This window comes from Gallus gallus, chromosome 9 (assembly GCF_016699485.2).
Source record: "Gallus gallus isolate bGalGal1 chromosome 9, bGalGal1.mat.broiler.GRCg7b, whole genome shotgun sequence".
NCBI lineage: Eukaryota > Metazoa > Chordata > Aves > Galliformes > Phasianidae > Gallus > Gallus gallus.
In genome coordinates, this window is record NC_052540.1 from 2,315,817 (window position 1) to 2,338,958 (window position 23,142).

Genomic DNA, 23,142 nt, shown 5'->3' on the forward strand with positions numbered 1-23,142 from the left:
GTAGCAGTTCCTTACAAAAAGGTCGACCCTCACAGGCACCACACGTCCTCTGAGCACCTGAACTGCTGGGTGCGGCAGCACAGGTCTTGCACATCAGCACAGGTGTGGCTGTGGGGCTGTGGAGGTGTTATTTCCTGGTGGAGGTGTACATTACCCGTCAGTGGAAGTGTTGCCTCCTGGTGCAGAGGCCGGGCTTCCATGCACAGCCGAGCCCCGGTGGGCACAGGAGGTGCCAGGGTTGATCTGTCCCTGTGTCCCCGCACCGAGCGTTGCCTTGCCTTGTGAGCACGTCCCTGCCTAGCCACGAGGCAGCCAGGAGCCTGGGGCTGGCATCTGCTGATGGCATGGAGATGAACCTGGGTCATGGCAGTGGGAGGACGTGGCATGAAGTAGAAAGCCAGAAAGTAAAACTGCATGGCTGCACGCATGGCGCAAAGGCACAATTTTATTTCATAGCAGAGAGCTAAGAAGCCGACCTGCACACACGTGCTATCACACGGCCAACAGCAGCGTGCCAGTGACCCCAGCCCCACTGTGAGGGCGGCAGCTGGCACGAGCACAGGGCTGAGCATCCCACCTGCAGGCTGACATCACCTCGTCCTGTCACTGCCTTCGTACCAGGCTCTGGGTGCCTGGCTGCAGGAAGGCCTTCATGGCCAGGGAAGTGCCTTTCAGTCTGGGGCCCTGGATGGGAGAGGAGAAAATGTGCCAAGAGAATGCAGCCACGACACTGCCCAGCCCAGTGACAGCTGAGAGAGCCATAGCGCTGCTCGCACGGACATCCCAGGCACACAGCACCCACCTGGTGGCCGGCAATGCCCCCCAGGGCTGCGCTCCTGGCTGCGCCGTGCTGAGCTGGAGGCTCTGCTGCTCGAGGGCGCTTCCCTGCAGGCCTCTGGCGCTGCTCCCCGGCACGCCCTGGGCACAGCGTGTTGGTTAGGGGCCTTTGTGCAAGCATTGCCAGGGCTCTACTTATCGATGGGAACAGGTTGGTTCCCCCTAGCACAGAAGGGTGCTGGCTGCCACGTTACCATCCTTGTCCCGCGCTGCCTCCTTCCGCCTGCCTTTCGTGGGCTTCCTTGTGTGCCTGAGCGCTATGTGATGAACACACTGCAGTTCAAACCTGTGTGAAGGAAGGCACTGGCGTGACGTGAGGTAGCACAGGTCCTTTCCAGAACTCATTTGCTCCCAGTGCTACTTCAGCCATCCTTCAAACAGCCCCAGGGCCACCCTGGGCCTGGCAGCACCCAGCAGTGCAGCCAGCAACCCTCTATGCATCCCACGAGCTCTGCCCCAACAGTGGTAGCATGCTGGGGGTGTGTGGAGCAGCCCCCTCCCACAGCCCAGTGTGAAGTGGGCACTGGGAGCAGCGCCTTCGGACAAGGCTGCCCCAAGCAGGGCCAGCACAGGGCTGCGGGCACCCACACTCACTCTGGGAAGACGATGATGCAGCCTGAACGCGTCAGGGAAGCAGGAGCTGCTGAGTGAGGGATCGCTGAGCTCGGCACCCCTGGCACCTGCAAGGAGGACACAGAGCTGGGGGGCGGCAGGGCTGGAGAGGGGAGCTCTGTGGTGAGAAGCACAGCCAGCTGCCCACTGCCACGGGACAGCGCTGCCTCACACGGACGCTTCTGTACCCGTCAGCCCATCCTAATGAGAGGGCGCCCTGTGAGCACGGAGCGGTTGCTGCTGAGCTGGAGCTCAGCCCGACGGGCTGCCCAGGTCAGGGCCAGCCAAAAACAAGGGCTGCTGGCAGATGCCAGCCTGCAAAGGGAGTGGCACCGCCATGGAGAACCAGAACACTTACTCTCAACAGAACTTCTTTGAGGGTGTCTTTCCCTGCCATCACTTCCAGGAAGTCACAGTAGTATTTCATTTGCACTTGGGCACCTTCGATGAGGAGCACACCAATGTCCCTCAGGATGAGTGCGACGTTCCTTCCCTGTGCGATGCAGCGAGAGAAGAGGGACATGGTGGCCTGGATGCACCTCACCACTCTCTTTGGAGACACGAAGGTGGCTGCAGCTATCCGAGCATACTGCAGAGGCTGCAGTACTTTGTTGCCTGGAAAATCACACAGAAGGGAAGGGGCAGTTCCACAGACGCTTACCAGCAGGCTGCAGCCATGCCACAGCCCCCAGGCCCTCATGGTGCCTCGCTGCAGCAGGCACAGTGTCTGGAGCCAGTGGTCCTGCAGGTCCTGGGGCCTGGCCCCCCCTGGGCACGTTTCCAGGGGTGCTGCTGGTGTGGCACACAGAGCCCTCTGTGGGACCTGCTCTGCAGTGAGCAGTTTGGTTGTGAGCTGCATCAGTTACTCTCCAACGTGGGAGAGGAAGGCGAGAGGTCTGCTCACCCAGCCACGCAGTGGGGAACGTGCACCGCACAGCACTGCAAGGAACACCTCCAGGGGACATCTCACCTGGCACGTATGCCTCGTAATTCGTCAGGGAGTGACCTTCAGCGAGGTTCCTGGCCAGGTAGAAGACAGGTCTCTGCACAGCCAGGTGGCCAGCTCCAACCCGCACCCGCTCGAGGATGGTGTCAAAGGAGCCAAGGGTGGGAATGCGAATGCCCTACGGGCAGATGAGACCAACAGAGTCGTGAGGTGAGGATGGAGGCTGCCCTGTTGGAAGGGCAGGGCAAGGAGCTGCCAAGTCCCTTTCTTCCCATGGGATGCCACGGGGCTGAGCATCCAAGGGGTTGCCAGCAACTTGGAGAAGTGGCCACACTTGCATAAGGCTTTATTCTCCCTTGGCCGGCTCTCCTGGGCTGAGGACCCTGTTGGTGGGGGCAGATCCTGGTTGGGGGAGAGAAGGGTGCAAGCCCACCTTGCGCTGCAGGAGCTGCTGGCGGACGTGGGCAGCCACGGTGTCCCAGACGGCGGCTCTCACTGGGCAGCAAGTGAAGGCCGAGTCACGCTCTGCACCCGCAGCCCTGCAGCCTGCAGGGAGCCTGGCATGGCAACGCAGTGCCAGAGGTTATGGCCGTGCTCCTGCAAGTGCCTGCAGAGAGCCTTACCTGCAGCAGTGAAAGGCGGCACCACAGGGCCCCCCCAGCCAGTGTCCCAAAAGTCCTTCCGTGGCCCTGTGCCCCGGGCACGGTGCTTGCCCACAGGGAGAGGCAGTGGGAAGCGCACTCGGGCACCCCAGCGGGAGCACCCTGCCTTCCTGTGTCCACTCCCCATGGTGCAGCACTTTGCCATGGGGGGCTGCCCGCGGGGCTGGTGCGGAAGCCGTGACACAACAGGGCCCCTTGTTGCCTTGGCAGGGCCCGGTCCCCTTCCATCTGGGGGCACCACACGTCCCCCGCCCCGTGCCTCTCTGGTGAGAGTGGTGTGTCCGGGATGGCTGCTGCTGGAGGTGGGAGGACACTCTGCTCACCCAGGTAGAGCAGCCCAGTGCTGTGCCCCACAGCTTGCAGAGCTGCTGCTGAGGGTTTTCTTTGTGCCGTGGCTGCTTGGCACCAAAGCTGCAACTTTTCCTTGAGGGGTAAGAACGCTCCACTGAGCCAATGGCAGCAGTAGCCTGGTGGTTGCTCTGAGTTTGTGGGGCTGACAGCGCGGGGCTGGGACCGCTCACCTTCAGCATCAGCAGATGGCACGGCTCCTGCACCGGGGGTACCTCACTGTGGGGCTGCGGATGGTTAGGGGGGCTCCAGGGGATGACATCTGCAGGCAGTTGCCCTGCGGTGGGTCTGTCATGGCAGGAGTGCTATCCCTCCCCACTTGGCAATGCCGTGGCAGTTAGTTTGCAGCTGTGTGGTGTTCAGCATACTTACAGACCAACAGAGGCGTTTGCAGATGGTTTTAATCCACACAGAGCTGCGAGTCACTGTTATTTAAAGTTGTCATCAGGCACAAAGAAGGCAAAGAAGGTGACTGCTCTGCAAATAACTCCAGCAGAAGACCACTATCTCCACATTTGCCCATATTTATAAAATCTGTGCGTATGGCACCTGGACAGCTGGAACTGCAGGACACTGAGCTAAAGAAATACCTACTCAGTTAGAGGGATCACTCCTTGTATGAGATGGGAGTGATATCTGCATGCAGGCACTTAGGTTTTGTAGTTTCCAGCTACCAGCTCTCGCTCTGACACTTCAATAGCTGCTTTTGACATGTTGCCAAGTGGCTTTTGACAAGTGCACCCATCCACTTCTAGAAGGGGGAAGGTGCAGAGACGAAGCACAGATCCTTCTGCTGAATCACTCAGACTCCAGCTCTTGCGTGGGATGGCACATCCACATCCCTGCGGCGGCCCTGTGTTCAGCTCCACCTCTGTGCTCTGCCAACAGCTGCACTGCTACACGGCCACTGTAGGCAACGAGCCCAACACCTGGCTGTGACAGACCCAGGGCACTTCTGTTCTGTGTGCTGTTATGCCGTGACTTTTTGTGCCTTTGTATGAGAATGTTGGGAATACGTGCTTTGATGGCCTGCAGTCGCTGTGTCTGGTTTGCACGCACGCTGCACACACAAAACCCTAGCTCTTGTTTTACCAAGTTACATAGGACTGCTGGTGAGGAAAACCCATGACAAACCAGGAGGTTCCACGCAAGGGCTCATCCCCCAGGACTGCTGAATGGGCCTTTAAGAATGCCTTAAAAGGGAAGAAGAAACCAAACTCAGCTACGTGGAGAAGTAAAGTGCCCCGTAGGTACAGATTTGTCTCCAGCCTTTTTATTTATACAAGGATTCAAAGAACATGTTTTAACTTTAGATAAACAGTGCAAGAGAGTTACAAGTACCTGGGTAACAGAAAGAAATAGGTAACTGTCCAGCTATGCCAGTAAGTGAAATAACTCTGACTCCTGCAGATAGAAATGCGTCTGTTTAAAGCAAAGGTGGCCGTGAGACATTTGCTCTGCCTTAGCCCCCCCCAACCCAAGGAAAACACAGGCAGTTTGTCATCTGCAAATGGTGAGCGGCTGCACCCAGCCCGTGGGGACCTCACCCGAAGTTAGAGCGTAACATACGCGTTATGGCACAGAAAAGCAGGCTGAAGGACACAGACATTCGGGAATCGGCCGTTTCTGGTTCTCCCTTTTCCACGGACAGGAGACTTCATCAATACGCTCCTCCAGACCACAGCGCTGCACCCCGGGGATGAGGCCCTTCCAAACACACCCACCACCACTCGCACCCCGCGGGCCCCAAAGGGTTAACTGCTCCTGCTACGTTATTGTTGTACCAGAGCTGATAGGGGGACGATTTAACTATGAAGAATTAACGGGACACAGTGAACTCTTGGTTAAGGTGTGCTCCGCTCGGAGCCCAGAGGGAGCTGGTTAGTGTGGGAGGCTGACAGCAAACGCTCACTGCACGGAGCTGCAAACGATGAGGACTCCTTCCAAAGCTCTGCAAAGCACGGACCTCAGCACTTGTTTTTAAAGCTCCAACACAGCCTTCCTTAGAAGCGGTCACAATGTTTTAGTGCTTCTTCCCCTTTTGCTTTGCATCAAAACTTCCTGCCGTTGTGGAAATCCATGTAACTGAAGGCTGCATTTGCGTTGGCAATTCTAGTTAAAGGAAGAAAAAAACCCAGCTCTTCTGCACTTCCAGAGCTAAGTAAACCTGTGCAAACCCATGGCTGTTGTTTATCCATGGCTGTACGTGGCTGAGCCTCACAGCACTGCCAGGTGCACCGGGCAGGGAGGGCACAGCATCCCACACCCAACACTGCTGCGCAGCTCCAGCCCTGCAGCTCTGCCTGCAAAGGGATGAGCTCTGCACCAGCTGTTGGCACTGCCTCGTTCATGTCCTCATCCTCTCTTTACGAACTGCTACATGTTAAAAACAAGTTTTGGGCACAGCCAACTGCCGCAGGCTGACTGCCGGCAGAGCACTGCCCTAAGGTAGGGGGCGATGCCACGTGCGCCCATGTGAGCTCTCACAACCAGTCACAGTGCTCTCATCAGTACACAGCCATGGTCTTTCTAATTGCAAAACAAAACAAAAAGGGCATTCACACCCACGGCTGGAGCCAGAGGAGGCAGAGGCAGCACAACTGTCTGTCCAGTAAGAAATCCTACTGTGCATACTTTCATCTCTCTGTTACCTTTTACGGTACTGCACTGCAGGTAGAAATTGGACCATTATTACTTGGGTAAAAAATGGCTTTCCAACTAGCATGCAAAGAAAAAATACCCCAAACCCCAACCCCTAACACTCATTCCCAGTCACTTAGATGTAGGAGCCCTACATTTAAAAATGTCGTCAGCTACGAGCTCTAGTCAAGAAACCCATTTGTGACCTTTCCAAAGAAAAAGGGAGTTCTACATTTTTGGGTCCAACAGTCACTGCCAAATCGTTTCAGTTCAACCCACCACATCTGCTCACACTCCCGTGCGCACAGATGGAAGCGAAGGGCCACCTCTGCCTGGTTCAGCAGCACAGAGGGAAACCTCTGAGGACCCCCTGAATGCAGTACCTGCACAGCGCGGGCACGCTCGGTCCCTCCACGTTGCTCTCAGCCCAGCATGTTAGGCAGCAGCACGTTAGGCAGCGCTCTGGCCGGCGGCTGGGTAACAAGATCAGGGGAATTGCATATTCCGCTGCAGGCAGCACAAGAGCTGCCCCTGGAGGGGCTGCCAGGAAGCCTCTCTGCAAGGGCTCAGTTCAGCCCCACAAGCCAGTTTTGTGGCAATAACAAAAGTAAAACAATGAGGTATGGAAAGAAGGGCCCAGCATTGGGGAAGAGACCAAGAAAGAAGAAAACAGCTCGAGCACTGCCAGAAATAGCGAACAACCGAAACCTTTATCTCCTCCCTCTATTTTTTTTTTTCCTTTTTCCTTTTTCCCTTTTTCTTTTTTTCTTTTTTTTCTTTTTTTTCTTTTTTTTTTGCCAAGGTGAAGTATGTCTGTCCTTTTGTTGGTTGGTTTTGGCAAAGTGAAGCCCTCGGCCGCAGTCTCTTTCCTGGCTGTCCTGCTGAGTTACCGCCACAAGTGCTGTGCGGCAATGGAAGCCCCCGAAAGGAAGAGGAGGAAGGCAGAAGGCAAAGATCTGCTGCTGGCCCCAGTGACGCCGTGTCCGGACTGCTTTGGGATAGCGTGCGTTTCTGGCTGTCTGGTGCTGGGGTTCTTAGAAAGTCTTTTGCCACAGACGTCGTCAGGACAGCTGTCGCCGCTGCCTGAGCCGCTCATGTCGTCACCTGCGCAGAGACAAAGAGGGGTGAGCCCAGCCTGCCTTGGGGTGCCCACCCTGCCTTCTTGTTGTGCCCTGGCAGGGACAGGGGATGTGGCTGCTGAGGGCAGACAGTGCCACAACCCTGGGGAGTCTGGCCACCAGCTGTGTCCCCCACTATGGGACGTAAGCCTGGAATTGATCCCCAACAAACTCAACCACCTGCTGCGGCAGCAGCCAGAAGGCCGTAGGAGCAGCAGCCCCATCAGCCAGGCTGGGCTGGGGGTGGGGGAGAGCACCTGAGTTCTCAGCACTAGGCCAAGAGCAGAGCAGCCCCTGAGCATCCTGCAGCAGGTTGGGTGCACCTGAACAGAGCCTCTGCAGCCAAAAGCCAAAAGCCAGCTGACCACGGCCCCATCGTGCCACAGGACCAACCGTGCAGCCCCAGCCCAGCTCTGCTACTCACTCGCATCTTGGAAATCCACATCATTCCCGATGTTGGCATTGCCCAGCCTGTTTGTCATGATCTTCAGCTGCATGATTTGCTGGCGAATGGTCATATCTGGCTTGGTGATGTCCACCTCCACCTCTGGGTTGTTAATCTGATTAGCTAAGCCGTCCCCCATCACTTCAGGCAGGTAACTGTGAAGGAAGGTGACAGGATTACAAATCTGCCCCAGCTAAGCTCAGCTCTCCCCAGTACAGATACGAGTAACAGTGCAGTCTCTCTGAAGTGCAGAGAAGCATGGGCAGTGCTGTTGGGTGTTGAACAGCCCCAGGCAGGGAAGGAGTGCCTGTGCCTGCAAGGTGCCGAGCAGCAGGGGCTCTGCAGATAGCCACACCAAGGCTGCAGGGAGCAATAGCCTGCGCAGGAAGGCTCCTGTGTTGACGTAGCTGGCTCCAGGGATGGCCAAGCTCTGCCGTCATGGTCAGAATCCATCGGAGTCTGGGGCTCATCCTCAGGCCGCTTCAGCTTCTGGGAGGTGCAGCATCGCTGTCCCAGCATGGAGAGAGGTTTGCTGCTCTAGGGCCATGTGCAGGGCTGAGAAATTGCTCTCAGGCTGGTACCCACAGAGCTACAGCAATGCTCCACTCACTGCGGAAAAACTCTGTCCATACAGGAGGCTGAGGAGCACCTTATTGCTGCTCTGGTTACATGCTGCAGGGACTGGCACCCTGGGCTGGCTGAATCCCCGTGCCCCAGTAAGCCCAGATGGGTTCTCAGGGAAGCTCCAGTGCACTGGGGGCTGTTATCCAGTGCAGTGCTGCTCCCTCCTGCAGTGCCCTGCCCATCTCTCCTCACCACCACCCTTTAACATCAGTCAGGTGTGGAAGGTGTTTCTGCAGGTGTTGGATGTCACCCAGGCATGGTTAAAGGACCTACATGCAATTCACAGCATCAGTTCTGGACTCTGGGTGGTAAATCCAGCTCTTCTGCCTTCTGAATGCATGCAGTATTGCAAAATTGATTAATTAGTACAAAACTACACAGCCATTTCAAGGCAAATGCATCCTGATTCTTAACCATCCAACATACAGCAGAACAACAACAGGATTGAAATTCCCAGGCAGCAGTTTCAGAGGAAAAGCAACATTTCTCTGAACAGGGGCAGACCTTCCCCCTCAGTCTGAGTGAGCAGAGGTGGCTGATGAAGCACAACCGCCTTTTATTAAACCCTACCTCTCCCAGCACCCTGCAACAGTGCTGTCCTGGCACCAGGACCCTCTCCATACCTGCCCTTGGTCATCCCATTCCAACACTTGTCGTCCGCTGCTGAGCTGGCCATTACTTTTTTGCTGCACAGGACTCCGGGCAGGGTGACCCAGTAAGACTTGAGAGCTGTCAGATTCCCTTTGGCATCCAAAACCTATAAACAAAGAGGACGCTGAGGGCCAGCACAGCTCTGGGGCACCCCAGGGCTGTGGAAAGGACAAGGACTCCGACTATGTTTTTCATCTTACCATCATACAGTCTGAAATTATGCAGACAAAGAAGCATCACCGACTTTCCCCTGAAGACCAACCCTCAACCCAAGCACCCAGGGCGGAAGAGTACATGCTAATGATTGTCCTGGTACTGTGGGGATGACCAGGAGAAGATCCTTTTCTGGAGCATAAGGGCAACGCTGGGAAGCAGCCTCAGTGAGAGCCAGCAGAAGTCTGTCGGGGTGGGACAGAGGACTGCAGGCCTCTGAAATATGGGGTCACGAGCCCATCATGCAGCCCATCGTCCACAGAGTCCAAGACCTCCACATTGGAATAGGTGCTCATGAAACAACAAAGTCTCAGATCCCAGGAACACAGAGGGATTGCCCACCCCAGAGACAGGGACCTCATGTCCCACTCCCCAGGCTGGATGCACTGCGCACACATGGCCAGACTGGCGCACAGAGCAGCTCTGGAGGCAAACTCACCAGCATCTCCAGTGCCACTGCAGAGGATTTGGGTTCTAGCGTGACCTTCCCCCGCCTCTTCTTATCCTCACTGCTGGAGCCTTTCGTGCTGATTTTGGGATTTCCACAGCCTTGGAAAACCTGAAAAACAAACCAAATTCTCTACCCCATGCTTTTTTACTATATACATACTATTTCCTTAAGTAGTTAGGACTCCACAAGTAATCTTTTTCTTAAAGTGTTCATCTTTCCCAATTGCAAGATCTCCCAGAGTCTGGTTTAGTTTCTGGTCCGGTGACTCTTGTACCAAGACTTGTTTTCAACATACTGTGACTGTTTTTGATTACTGCTGCCATGCAAAATGCTCAGCACAAACACAAAATTAGAATGTTCTTGGATGAGTCACTAATGTTGATATTAAATTACAGCTGGCAATTTTATCTGCTCCTATTATGATTTAAAAATAAAAATCTGGGAAGTCTGAGAAGAATAAGATGGGAATTGCTCACAGTCATTACATCCGTGGTGGGGGCTTTGTAACTACAGCTTCCCCAATAAGGACAATAAGCAGAGGGTGGACTACCCCAGTGACTCCCATGATGGGCAAACACACTTCAGCAAATGACCACCTTCCGACCATTAAGTGAGTGGGTATGTCAAGAGCTGTCAGTTGGGATGTTTCAAGGCCAAATGTGGATGCTAGGCAGATTTATCTTTTAACTTTGGGTACTTCCTGTCCCTGTCACCTACCTACCAGCCAGGAAGCCTTTGTAGCTGAGGGAGGGCAGCAGCCTGGGCTAGGCCTGGGCTTGGAGAATATGCCTTACAAGGAGCTACTAAAGGAACTGGGGATGTTTAGTCTGAAGAAAAGGAGGCTGAGGGGAAACCTTATTGCTCTCTTCAAATACCTGAAAGGTGCTTACAGTGAGAGGGGTTGGTGTCTTCTCACTAGTGACGGGATGAGGGCAAATGGCCTCAAGTTGTGCCAGGGGAGGTTTAGGCTGGATATCAGGAAACAGGGAGGTGGTTGAGTCACCATCTCTGGATGTGTTTAAAAACCGTTTGGATGTGGTGCTCAGGGATATGAGTTAGCAGAGAGTTGTTAGTTAGGGTAGTATGGTTGTGGTTGGACTTGATGATCTTTAAGGCCTTTTCCAACTGAGCAATTCTATGGTTCTATGATTCATCTGACAGTGATACTCCACCAGATCATTGTGCTGTGCTCAAACCAGAGCTTGCAGCTGCAGTAATTTGCAGCTCCAAACATCTGCTACCAGTGCCACATTCACCTGGCCACTAGATCTTACTGAGAACTTTATCAAGTAAGTTTTGTTTTTCCAGTCAAACACTGACTACACTGTTTAATCTCTTTTGATTTTACCAGACTTATTCTATGTCCCTTGGAAACATCCCTCTTTTCAGATGATGCCTGATGGGCTTGCTTTTATGTGCCCGATGGACAAGATGGGCTTGCTTTTTTTGTGTACAGTTTCTTCCAACCTAATACTGAGAGAAAGAATATGGCTTTTCATGTTAGAAAATAAACCTAAATGAGTACTTGGATACATATTCCCATCAGTGCCGTGATTTGTGCTAGTGAATTCCTGCTGGTTAAGCAATACTTTTCTTCCTTCTCCTCTCCAAGATCCAGTTAGGGCCTGCCACACACCTTTCATCTGCATCTTAGTCCTAACTGTGGGATGGCTGCAGGGCTCAGGGAACGCCTGGGCAGAATCAAAAGCCCCGAAGGTTCTCCCACCTGCAGCTATAGAAGTGATTGTGATTAACTGGATAAACACACACACAAAAAAAACAGAAGACCAACAGAAAAAAAAAATCTTCATGATACGTTTCTTGAAAGACCGGTGGGCATCAGGAGAGCCCCTCCAGATGGACTGCTAAACGGCAGCTCTGTCCCACAGACAGCCTGATAGAATGGTGTTTCTATCGCAGATCATCACCCCAAGGCAGGTTAAAGCAGCTGCCTTCTGTTGCTAGTGTAAGGACTGTGCACTTCCTCTAAATGCCCCAGCTCAACCAGAATACTTCAAGGCTCTTCAGACAGAGGCACCTGACAGCAAATACACCGTGTTGCCCACAGTCACTGCACATGAAGTCCCACCTGCGCATCTGTACCTAAAGAAAGCTGACTGTGGCAGAGAGGAGCATTTGGAAATACCTGAGAAGGTTTTTGTCTGCCTGAGACGGTGCTTTCCTATCATTAAAAGAGTGTGCATCATCTGTCTTTCCTCTTTCATCTCCTTTATTAAATTCAGCAGTGAGAACAAAAAACATTTGATCCAGGCAGTTACACATGGTGTATCCTTGGCCAGGCCCAGGCACACGCTCTTACCTTGGCTGTGATTGAATCTTTGTTTTCTTGCAAGTTAGAAATAGCTTCAGAGATCCTCATGTGAATAGTCCCTATTACTGTGTCCACATTGTATGGTCCGTCAATCCGATCAGCCACAGCGACCAGGGCATCTGGTAAAATAACACAGAGACATCCTTTCATGAGACAAAGCATGTTAAAGCTCATGCTCATGCTGAGTGGAATACACGGTTGGCCTCGCGGAAGACTTGCTGAAGGATATATCTCCATTTTCACTGCTGTTCAAACCTATGCTCATCTTCTTCCACAATGGCACAGCTGTCTAAAGGGTGGATGGGGTGCCAAAGGTACCGGATGGGAGCAACACCTTCTGTGGCAGTGTAAGAGCAAGAAAAAGGAAATATCACGTACTAAAGGCAAAAGAGCAGACTGTGAACCCCACAACTAAACTGATCGGTGGGACTGAGTGTGACTGAGGACATGGCTATTGCTCTCAGCTCCCCTTATTTTGCAAAGCTCTGCTCTCCAAGTGCCCTGCCTGACCTGCAGGTGCCCACCAGCATGGGTGTTCTGGGACTATGCTTGGCTTACAAAATAATAACCAGCCTCTGTCTATGGAGAAGATTTTCAGCACTCCGTGGGTCTGAAGCAAAGACAGACTGCGTGCACACAAGTCATGGGGCACTGGGGAACGCTGCACAGAGGAAGGCTGACATCCTCGGTGTCCAGGAGAGTTAAGCAGGAGCTTTGGACAGGTCTCAAACACTTAAATTAGGACCGTAACCAGGGTTGACTTCGTCAGTCGAAAAAACCACTGCTGAGCTGCTGCTGCCTCAGTTTTCTACCACTTCTGTTCCAGCAGCCTGAAGGCCAGGCCATGTGTAAGCCTCATCAGGATTTAGGGACTTGGCAGCTCCTTGTGACCTCAGATGGCTCCCGTGTGGTCTCGCATTCCCCAGGACGCACCAAATGCTTCCTGGCAGGACAAGAGATGTGGCAGAGAGCAGGGGTGGCCCTCGCTCCACTAGAACAGAAAGTACTTCATGTCCCTGTGGCTTCTCCATATGGAGGAAAACACCTGTGATGGCTTCATGTTGATCTTCTGTCTCTGCACAGAGAGGGTCAAATCCCAGGGTCTAGGCTGAAAACCCACATGGTTCGATTTACGAACTCATTCTTTAGCAGTGATTAATTTTCTATCCTAGATCCTAATACCTTCCCCATCAGGCTGGCAGGAGACTGTCACAGCAGATGGTGCGATGTTGCAGAAAGCTTATTCAGCACACGTTCGTTCCGCTGATATTCATGAGCAAGGAAACCACCAGGTGAACTGTGCCCAGCAGTTCAAAAGAGCATCAGTAGAACACGTCCGTCATCCTACACCATCCCATAGCATGTAGTGCCACCTGTGATACTGCTTTAAAGCACTGAGCTGCACAGCAGATTTCCCGTGAACAGGGGTCCAGCCAGCCAGGGCACAAATGGGGACAGCCATCACTTCAAACGTGCATTCAGTCCCTTGTCTGTGCAAAGCAGTAGGACTCGGCAGAAAGGCCCCAGATGTCTTCCATGAGGTCCTACAGATGTTGTGCAGAGGCACTAGGTCCACAGTGGAAGCACTATGTTGACGAGGATGGCCTGATCCTGAGCCCACCGCTGTCAGTGTAACAGCATGCACAGCCCTCAAAAATATGTTCTTTTTGCTACTGCATGGCTAACGTTCAGGTCCTGACTGCTCCCACAGAATGACCGACCTGGGCAAGTACTAGAGAGGGAACAGCACAGATCCACAGAGGATACCAGATCATGCCCACACAGCTCACAGTCTGTGCTCTGGTCTGTGATATAGGATTTAACAACATGCGCAGTCACAGCCTGGAAGAGTTACGTATTTACTTTCAGCACTTAAAAAAATATAAAGGTTTTGCTCATTAGCTTGAGCAAGAATGGAAACAGGGGCCTGTGTTTCTGAGTTCATGTGCTCTTTTTTTCCTGCAACGCAGTCCTATGGCAGCACTGATTTCTAAAGCTAGACATGCCATATGAGTCGGTAGTGTTTTTGTGTTCTGGGAAATAACATCTCCTGTAAGAGCAGAGAGCTTGCAGTTCAACTTTGCTGCCACTGAGGGGTTGCAGTGTCATCTGCAAGACTATATTTTCAGGCAATTATAGTCTGCAGATGCACTAATGTTGAGATAGAGATATTTAAATCAAAGGCTGCATCCCCAAATTAGTGATAAATTATATTTGACCACTTTCTATAAATATCTTTAGTCTGACTTACCCTAATTTTACCCTAATTTGTCAAACTGAAAGAGAAACACTTGTCACCAAACCCTCTCCAGCTACATGGAAGGGCTTAAAGCAAAAACACGGACAATGCCACGGAACTTCTGCCTTTTCCTGCATGTTTTGCTCCAGTCCTTGATCAAACGATGACCTCTGGCAGTAAAACATACAGCTGCAATTTAAAGGAAGCTCCAGTTTCCTCCCAGCCAACACCTCCTGACAAGATCAGCGTGTCTTGGCCAAGAGGAACCCTCAATAACTGCAAAATGCAATCCTGTCAAGCTATGGGAGCGGTGTGCTAACCTTTCAGGAGCCGGGCAGTCATCCTGCCAGGAGGGCAGTGACAGCTAACAGTTGGCTTGCTGTGGTCAGAGAGGACAAAGCTTCATCAAAACCCTGGTGTAAGCCCTTGGGGAAGGGAATATTCCTCCCCCTCTTCTGTAGCAGGCTGCCAATGGCAAGTACATCCAATTAGCCACAGCACACTGCCACTCGGTTCGTTAGCTCCTGGCAAGAGGCAGGCAGCTGGCCAATGCACCCACTGAGCGCCGGCCTCTGAGTGCAGCAGTGGGATCCTTATTAGGCAGTGTCCCCTGAGAGAGGGAGGCTACACTGCAGTGGGGTTCGTGATGTTAGCACTCCGACCAAAATGTACAACCTGGGAGAGAAACAGGAGCTTTCCGGGCATGCAAACAGGAGTGAGAGCTTTCCTAATGCAAGCAGCCTCCCCTGGCAGACTGCAGCAGGGGAGAGCCTGTGCTGTAATGCCATCACACTATTTCCTAAAATGCTGGCCCTCACCAGCCTTACACTGCACTCTCAGTCACACTGCAAGCCACTCTCAGAAGCTGTTCACATTCCAACCGGTGGCCACAGCATGTGGAAAAACAGTGGAATGATACACGAGGTCCTACAAGAGATGCCCAGGGGTGACTGGGCGATGCAGAACTGCCTACGGAACTGCCTGGTAGAAGCTCTCTGCTCTGTGTTGCACAGGGTATCAGACCACATCACTGCAGTGATACTTCTGGCTTTCAGCTCAAGGAAAAAGACACCTCTGCACACATACAGCCCACTTCCAGAAGTACCCATTGCCTTAGCTGAGTGACAAAACAAAAGTGAAATGAGCTCCTTTCTCATTTTAAATACAAGCCTAATTTTCCCATTCCTCATGTGACCTGTAACCTCTCCCTCCCATGTATTTACTTTCCATTCAGAAATATGCAATTCTGATCCCTTTGCTCTCCACCCATGGAAAAAGTTTATGGCTTCATGTTTCTAGACCACATCCCAGGGAGGGCTGCCAGGGATTCCCATGTGCTCACACATGCTGTGGGATGGATGGGGCAGCAGATCCTGTCCCTAAGCCTCAGGGTTTGGAAGGACAGGACAGATGACCCAAATGCAATGTGTGGGCAACACCAGGAGAGGATGGGGAAGATGGAAACACCAGAACCCTCTGTTAGCCTGCCCAGTAGCACTTTCTAATGGTATTAAAGCCCAGAAGAACATCCTGCAATCGATTCTGGACTTCAGATTGCAGGCAGAGAAGGAGTGGTGTAAAAGAGTCTCCTTCAGCTCTTCCAGTGGCCCTTTCTGTACTCTCCAAAGGCCTCAGAGAGTTTGAAAGGTGCTGTGAGGCAGTGAGGAGTGAGGCCACCTTACCCATCAGGTACTTCCACTCGGTGTTCAGGTCGGCTTGGTTGGCCAGGCAGCCCTTCACCACGTTCAGGCAGTAGTTGCTGCACGGCTTCACGCTGGCCATGCCCCGGCAGTGCGGGCAGTACATCAGCTTCATGACAGCACGGGTGCACTCGTGGCTGAGGGACACCTGAGGAGACGGAGCAGAGTCAGAAACATGGGCAGCTGAGGGGGGCCTGGCCCCTGGGCATGCCCTGAAAGGCAGGTGGCTGTGCCACCTTAAACCACACCATCCCACGAGGCAGAACCCTCAGGCAGGGCCCCCGCCTCTGCAGCACAGAGGTCCCGGTAGTGCCTCTGACAGGCCCTGGGGAGGTGCTGATGCAGCTCGCTGCTCTCCTGTCTTATCACTGAGTGCTTCCTCCCCTCTCCATCTTTGCTTGGACCCATTTCCAATTCTGTAATCATTCATTTAAAATCATTTACAAGAAGAAATATCGAGTGTCTGCATGCAAGCCTTGCCTAGTACCAGGTAGTTGTCACTACCCCCGAGGGGAACAAACCCCGGGAGGGCCAAGTGCCTGACCCTCAAGCTGCAGCTCCGAGACCTTTCCCTCATCTCTTCACTGATTGTGAAAAATAGCTTGAATATGGTCTTGTACATTTCTTCTGGGGGAAGAAGAAATGCTGAAAATAAAGATTCACTTCTGGCCTTGAGACACCAAATCCCTCGGACACGGCCACGCACACCCCTGGCCTGGTGACCGGTGGCACTGTGTGGCCTTCTGGAGAGCTGGAAGCCAGGCTACTTTGCTTTGAAAGCAGGAGCGTGGAGTTGCCGTGATGCCATGATGTCACTCTCACAGGTGGCTCTCCCTGCAGGCGCACAGCCATGGGATGCTCGGTGCCCAGTGAAGTGGCAATCACTGCTGCTCCTGCCCTGCAGCCTGCCCTTGGACCTGCAGGTGGCATCTCCGTGCACCAACCTGAGCCTGGCAGGGGCCAAGCGTTCAGTCTCCTAGCAGAGAGGATAAATATTGATTTTCTCCAGGGAAGAGAGCAGGCTCCTCTCCTTTTCTCCAAGGAATTATCCACACCACCTGTTTGCAGCAGTGCTCCCTTTGCATGGGCAGACTGCAGAGATGAGCAGAAAGCAGAGGAATGAGAGGGCAGGAGGAGCAATGTCAGAGAGTGTTCTGCGCTCATTTCACTTGGCAGAGCTCAGCTCCCCACTGTCCCACCCAGCCTGGCCCCGGGCTTCTGCTCCCACAGCACAGAACAGAGGGAGGGCCCCCAGATCTCCTCCCTGCTGGGGGTCTGGGAGCACATGCAGGAACAGAGCCCTTCCAACCCCTCCTAAGTCCTTGCTGAAATGAACACTCCACGCTTACCCAACATTGCACAGCTTGGAATACAGGTACCAGAGCTCACAAAGATGCAGTTTTCAGCTGCATCGTCTGTGTAATGACCTTGATTCCCCATGTTGACATGTTCTCCTTTAGCTTTAATGGCACCTATAGTCCTGCCTTAGCTCAGTGACATAGAAACTGCATAAAGATGTCAAGAAGAAATGCACAATACATTGGAGAAGCCGTTTACCCGGGACCCAAAAAAAGAATGTTACTGAGAGATATGGCTCGGAGCCAGGGCACTCCTCATTCAGCTGCCAGAGGTATAAATAAACATGCCAAACAAAGCCAAGCCCAACCTAAAAATACATTATTTCTATGTCACTGCTCAGTTAAAATCCGCATACTCTGTTCTGATCCCAGCGACATCAGTGGGAGCAGCCCCTGAAAGTGCAAATCCAGTGATGAAGTGATAAGGAAAAAACGTTACCTTCTAAAAAATACTCCAAATGGGGGACAACTTGGTCTGGAGCAATGAATCCTTTTAATTAAAGCTACTTTACAGCTGGAGATACAGTGGCTGACGGGAGTAGCTATGAGCTAATGTAACGGGAACAGGTGGCTGCGGCGCACAAAGCCCCGTGCCACCACCAGCACTGACACTGCAAGGAGGCTGTCCTCAGGTATTATCCCGTGACTGCGCCTTGCATCAGCAGCAGAGCTCTGTGCTTTTCCATGGCTGCTTTCCAAAGCCTGATGTGCCCATGCACGGCTGATGGAGCCACCCAGCCAGCTGCCAATTGCTGGAGGCAAGCACTTGGCCAGAGCAGAAAACAGCCTCCTGCGTGCATGTTTGGAGTGGGAGGGGAGCTCACAGGTCTGCAGGGTTTGGGGCACCACAGTGCAGCGCTGGGACTCACTGTGTGCTGTGCGGTACCAGCGGCTGCAGAGGGGCCAGCAGGGATTGAGCACACGTGGAGATAATACGAGAAAGAATTGAGAACACACGTAGTTCTCGGCATTCAAACTGGCGTTTGTTTCCCTCAATTTTCCCCCTCCTGAGCAATGTTTAAATCAATTACAGTAAAATTAATGACTTTTGCGAGCGATCTGCTGAGAGGATGGGCTGGGGGATTAGTCCCAAGCTGGGTTCCTTGCAACCACCCCAGACAATTTAGAAAACATTCAGCCTACAAGGCTTCTAACCAAGAAGGCTCCTGCCAAGCAGCTTATTAATATGCTTCCAAAGCCGAGAGTCACAGAAACGCAGAGGTTGAGGGACAAACAGTCACCCATTCCGTCTGCCTGCACTGAGACATGTGCAGGGAGAACAAAGCTATCTGACTACCTAAAACATGAGTGCAGAATGAACTTCTGAAATGAAGACACAGGGGAGGCACAGCTGCTCGTGGAATGGGAAAAGCAGCTCAGGGACACAAGGCTGTCCTGCCTGGACACCTGGGGACTGAAGGCAGCTGAGTGTGGACGTGCCGGGGGCTCCAGTCTCCATAGGGCAAGCCAATTATTTTTGACAGAATTGGCTGGAAAGACCAAAGGACAAAGTTTGGGATGCAAAGACCACGGTCATGGGGACAAGTGACAAAGAGGCACCGGTACTGCGACAAGCTCTGCATCATCACATCCAGGGGGCTGAGGGTTTCTTTGACAAAGCAACAACCCTCCTCCCCTTCCCAGCATCCCAGCTCTGGAGGAAGGCTGAGCTGTAGGAAGCCACAGGCATCTGGCAGAGCAGTACCGAACTGCTATGGGGCAGTGTGTGCAGCAGGTCTGGCCCCACAGCACAGCTGTGTGCGGCCGCTTGGAGGTCCTTGGCTGCTCAGCACCCACACCCTGCAGCCAAGCTGCAGATGCTGCTTTTGAAACGCTGGCTTAGATCAAGGGAAAGGAAAAAAAGAAAACAAAAAACACTCCACCCAAATCCTTTCTTCTTTTGAAGCCTTGCTTGAAAGCAAATGAGAACCTGCAGCCTAGCTGCAATGTGATGGGGCTCCTTGGCTTTCAGCGGCCTTTAAGTGCATCTGAAAGGCATTTAACACAGAGAGAGCAAGTGGAGCTCTCTCTGCTCTGTTCCTATCCCTGCCCCTTCTGCACATTCATCCCCAGGCTGCTGCACGCCATCTGTGCTTCACGCCCCCGGGAGCCAGGGGAGGTGCAGGGAGGGCTCTGGGAGGAGGAAGAGGCCGGCTGGTGGAAGAGGAAGGCCAGGCCAGCCCGTAAGGCCTGTGGCCGAGGCACTGTAGTTCTGCTGGCTGTCTCTGCTCCGGAGTTCCCCAAGAGCTCCGTGCTTGGAGCAGCTCAGCCCTGCCTCCTGCCCGCCCCTCTGGCCGGCAGGGCACAGAGACAGCAGGGCACTGCAGCACCTGGGTGCTGCCTGACAGCACGTGGGGATCCCTGAGGCGAGGACAAAATGCCCGTGTCAAATGTACATCAGATTGGGCCTGTGTGTATTCACAGGTATATTTCTTCACTTCCAAATGCCTTCCCGTGTGGATGGCCATTTTAAGCCCCAGCATCACCAGTTAAACCAGCACTGTTGCACAGCTCACATTTCCAAGCCGAGTGATGCTTACTTAAAGCCTGCAGGTCAGGGCAGCTCTGCGCACCACTGCTGTGAGAAAACACAGCAGATCTGCAGTTTGCTGCTATTCCTGTGCACCTTTTATTTTCACATTTCATCTTCACGGTCCCTCCAAGGAAGGATCCTCAAAGTGCTCTGATCAAAGGAACAGGGGGTGCTGTGATTTCCACCTCCAGGTGTGAGCTGCACATCATGGCCCTGCCTGCTTCGAGCATGGATGGGGCTATGAGTGCCTGGACCATGTGGCCAGCAGCTGCCTGGTGCACATTTGTGCCAGTTCTGCTGCAATTAGCACCTTGGTGTGTGTTAAACAAACCAAGACTTCCCATCTTTTCAAGTAAAACTCTAAAAGAAACAGCTGCGGGGCTGATGGAAATATGATGCTTTCAAAGTCTAATGAATTGTATAATCGCCGCAGTCATCATTTTGCATCTTCCTCACAGAAATGCATGGCAGTGAGTCCATGGAGCACGGTGGGTTTTAAGCCTCACCAAGCCCATCATTCAGGATGCATCAGCCACGTTTCCAAAACCTCTTCTGAGGGACCTGAAAGCGAGCCGTGGCTTTTGGATGCAGCGGCAGGCACAAATGACCTGCAGCCAGCAGCCCTCCTGCTTCTTCCTCACTGTGCTCAGCTCAGTGCAGGGTGAGGTACAGAGGACAAAGACTGGTGCCAAAGATGTGTCCTTCGTGCTCCAGTGGTCCAGAGCTGGTGCTAAGCCTGAGGACAGACAGACCGCCTGTCTCCATCCCTGCTTGGGACAGATGCGAGGCCAGCCCAGCAGCCAAATGAGCATTTTGCAGACTCAGAAAAAAATAAAAGAAATGAAAGCTGGTGCACCCCAACCAACCCCAGGCAGCACAGCGGGCAGCAGAGACAGCCCGGCAGCCAGCAGCACAGTGCCTGCAGTGGGCAGTGCCAATGTCAGAGGCTCCAGGAGGCAGCACAGCCTGCAGGGAGAGCAGAGGACCCTGGGAGGTCGTGGGCCTTTGTGGCCTTGTCCAGTGCCCACCTGCCTGCAGATAATAAAGGAAGATTGACGTATGGATGTATAGATGGGCAGCCCTCACGCTGCTCTCCCTCTGTGGGGAGATGCTGCCAGACACCACTGTCTCTCCTCTGTTCATCTGATGCACTGATTTCCAGCTGGCACAATTTTCAATCCCTTGAAAACCTGACTCAATTGCCTTTTAACCAGCAGGTAAATATATGAGATAAGTATCTGTTTGCATGCACTATTTATATTATATTCTGAATACTTATAGGTTTTTGTGGATAGAAATACTAGAAAGAAATACCTGAAAAAAACGTAAGGAGCCATACAGCTCACTCTGAATCTGTCCAAACAATCTCAGACCTCATTGCCTAACTCTGCCCAGCTTTACTTGGTGCTGGAAAGGAGCAGAGGGCTCTAAGGAGTGTCCGCAGGGGACACAGCAGCAGCTGGGCTGGGTGCAGCCTTGAGCAGCCGCTCTCTGCTCTCTGCTCTGCCCTGGGAAACAGCTCTGGGAAACAGCTCTGGGAAAGGGACATCAGAATTCTGGGTCTGAGGAGGGAATCGGGCTGACTGCAACTTCCATTTGAAACACTTCCAGCCATGCAATTCCAGGCACGAACTGCACAGGGACAGCTGTCCAAGAGAACAGGAGACATCACCAAAGGCAGCTCTGACCTCGCAGCCTGACGTGGTGGGAGGTGTCCCTGCCCATGGCAGGCAGCTGGGGCTGGGTGGGATTTACGTTCCCTTCCAACCCAAACCATTGCATGATTCTGTAATTCTGATTCTATGGTATTAAGGGTGAGGCCGAGTCTGAGGCTGAACTCCTGGATGAACGTTCTCTTATCAAGACCTGCAGAGCCGTCTCTACGTGAAGGTGCTTCTGCCTGAACAGGGGGGCTTGTTGAACCCCAGAGGAGCACACAGATGATCTCTCTGAAGGAAATGCCACCTCCTGGTGAGCACAGGATGCTGGGGAGAGCTTCTGGCCCTGTGAAGCAGCACGTCAACTCAAGAGAGATTTTACTTCGGCATCTTTACAGTTCCCCGGGGCTAAGGCAGTCTCTGCAGAACAGTGTCCTCCTGTCAAGTGCTGTAGCACAGAAGCACACCTCTGTCAAGCAACGAAAAGCCCCAGAGTGAGAGCTAGGATGGCATTCAGGGAAAAGGAAATTGTAAATACTACTGCTTGCCAGTGCTCCTCCACGGAGCAGCATTCTCATAGCACTTATTTACGAACAGTAAGCCACCTGGACTTCACTGACATTTCAGGATCAAGGAGAGGGCAATTTTTATCAATAGAAAACTTCGTTACAGAAGTCTTCAGGTGAAATAAAATGCAATTTATGGTTGTGTGCACTTGCTACTGATGCTCTGAATAAAGATAATACTCTGAAAGGAGGAGGGAGATGTGTCACATGTGAACACGGGACAGGAATCCATCGCGCTTGAGCTATTTTAGCAAAGTGATTTCCCAACTGTGAGAAAAGAGACTGTATTCTTCACTTCATTTTGTTCAATCAGCTTTACAGATAGTCCACCCAAGACAGAAGTCAGCTGTACGCCCTCCCAAGCTATGACAACTCCTGGGGCATGAGCGACAGCCACAGCCTGAAGGGAGATGAGGGCTGGGGATGATCATACTGCCTTTGTTAAATTCTTGTCTTGCTGGAAATGTAAATCACGCTAAGATAATCATTATTTTCCATATGCATCCAGCACATTCATTTAACTATTAAAAACACTGCTACAAATTCTATTTTGGGGCCTTTTTAATTGGAATTCAGTTTCAATCCAAGTGTTGCTTGACCTACCATGTGTTTAAAAATTACTCATACGGTAAATAGGAAAGCTGCCATTTACCTTATCCTAACTGAGAAGTTTAAAAAAGAGGACTGAAATGCATGGTAAGAAACAGTATTGCTTAAATACAAATGTACTGGTAGACGACTTTCATCAGTAAAACGAAACAGAGGGTTTAGTGAAAAGGCTTATAATTAGTAATGAAAATCACCACATTTTGTTTCAGCCTTGAAAGAGAACCAGCCCTCTTTAAGAACATCTTCTTAGAAAAAGAAACGCACACAACTATTAAAATAGATGATTTAAATAAGTGTTTCTTGCTCACGAGCTGCTGCTGATCCACATTGATCCCCAACACCATGGGGAAACTCAGAATTGTGGAGTGAGCAGCAGCAGAGACACAGCAAAAGAAAGACTGTTCCAATGATTCACTTTATGCCAGGGGAGCAGAACCCATTTAACACACCTTTAGAAACGGAGCATTACTTCTTCAACTCTTCCATGCCTCGACTGGGGGAAGCAGAGGGCTCTGAACCCAGCGGTGTGGGCAGCTCTGCTCCCACCCATCAGCTCAGCCAGCTCCACACTGGGATGCAGGAGGCAGCAGTGTTGGACCA

At 52.4% G+C, this 23,142-nt stretch overlaps 2 protein-coding genes across 3 annotated transcripts in view; both read right to left on the minus strand.

Moving 5' to 3' along the window:
* Positions 1–427: 427 nt before the first annotated feature.
* LOC121111499 (coiled-coil domain-containing protein 81-like) lies at positions 428–5,673 on the minus strand. Of its 2 annotated transcripts, none has more exons than XM_040706027.2 (8): positions 3,019–5,673; positions 2,829–2,890; positions 2,420–2,573; positions 1,808–2,064; positions 1,432–1,517; positions 1,032–1,123; positions 803–918; positions 428–684 (listed from the first exon to the last, which is right to left on the minus strand). In XM_040706027.2, exons 1-8 carry the CDS (start codon positions 3,200–3,202, stop codon positions 604–606), a joined length of 1,032 nt encoding a protein of 343 aa, XP_040561961.1. In that variant the 5' UTR covers positions 3,203–5,673; the 3' UTR covers positions 428–603. The 2 variants fall into 2 exon arrangements, with proteins under 2 accessions (XP_040561961.1, XP_040561960.1); XM_040706026.2 differs by having other exon boundaries at positions 2,829–2,941.
* The window catches only part of GPC1 (glypican 1), a 163,087-nt gene continuing 144,573 nt past the window's right edge, over positions 4,629–23,142 (minus strand). Inside the window, exons 4-9 of the mRNA NM_001305060.4 lie at positions 15,801–15,966; positions 11,868–11,998; positions 9,536–9,655; positions 8,856–8,989; positions 7,588–7,763; positions 4,629–7,149 (exon numbers count right to left, since the gene is read on the minus strand). Of these exons, the coding sequence (NP_001291989.1) occupies positions 6,932–7,149; positions 7,588–7,763; positions 8,856–8,989; positions 9,536–9,655; positions 11,868–11,998; positions 15,801–15,966 (945 nt within the window). The 3' untranslated portion in view covers positions 4,629–6,931. The remainder of the gene's footprint in view (positions 7,150–7,587; positions 7,764–8,855; positions 8,990–9,535; positions 9,656–11,867; positions 11,999–15,800; positions 15,967–23,142) is intronic.

Excerpts from the sequence above, each read along its gene's own strand:
- LOC121111499 (XM_040706026.2), bottom strand. The coding sequence starts at position 3,202 with ATGGCAAAGTGCTGCACCATGGGGAGTGGACACAGGAAGGCAGGGTGC. Across the intron at positions 2,065-2,419 it reads TTACGAGGCATACGTGCCAG|GCAACAAAGTACTGCAGCCT; the intron begins GTGAGATGTCCC and ends GTGATTTTCCAG. Across the intron at positions 1,518-1,807 it reads TCAAAGAAGTTCTGTTGAGA|GTGCCAGGGGTGCCGAGCTC; the intron begins GTAAGTGTTCTG and ends TCCTCCTTGCAG.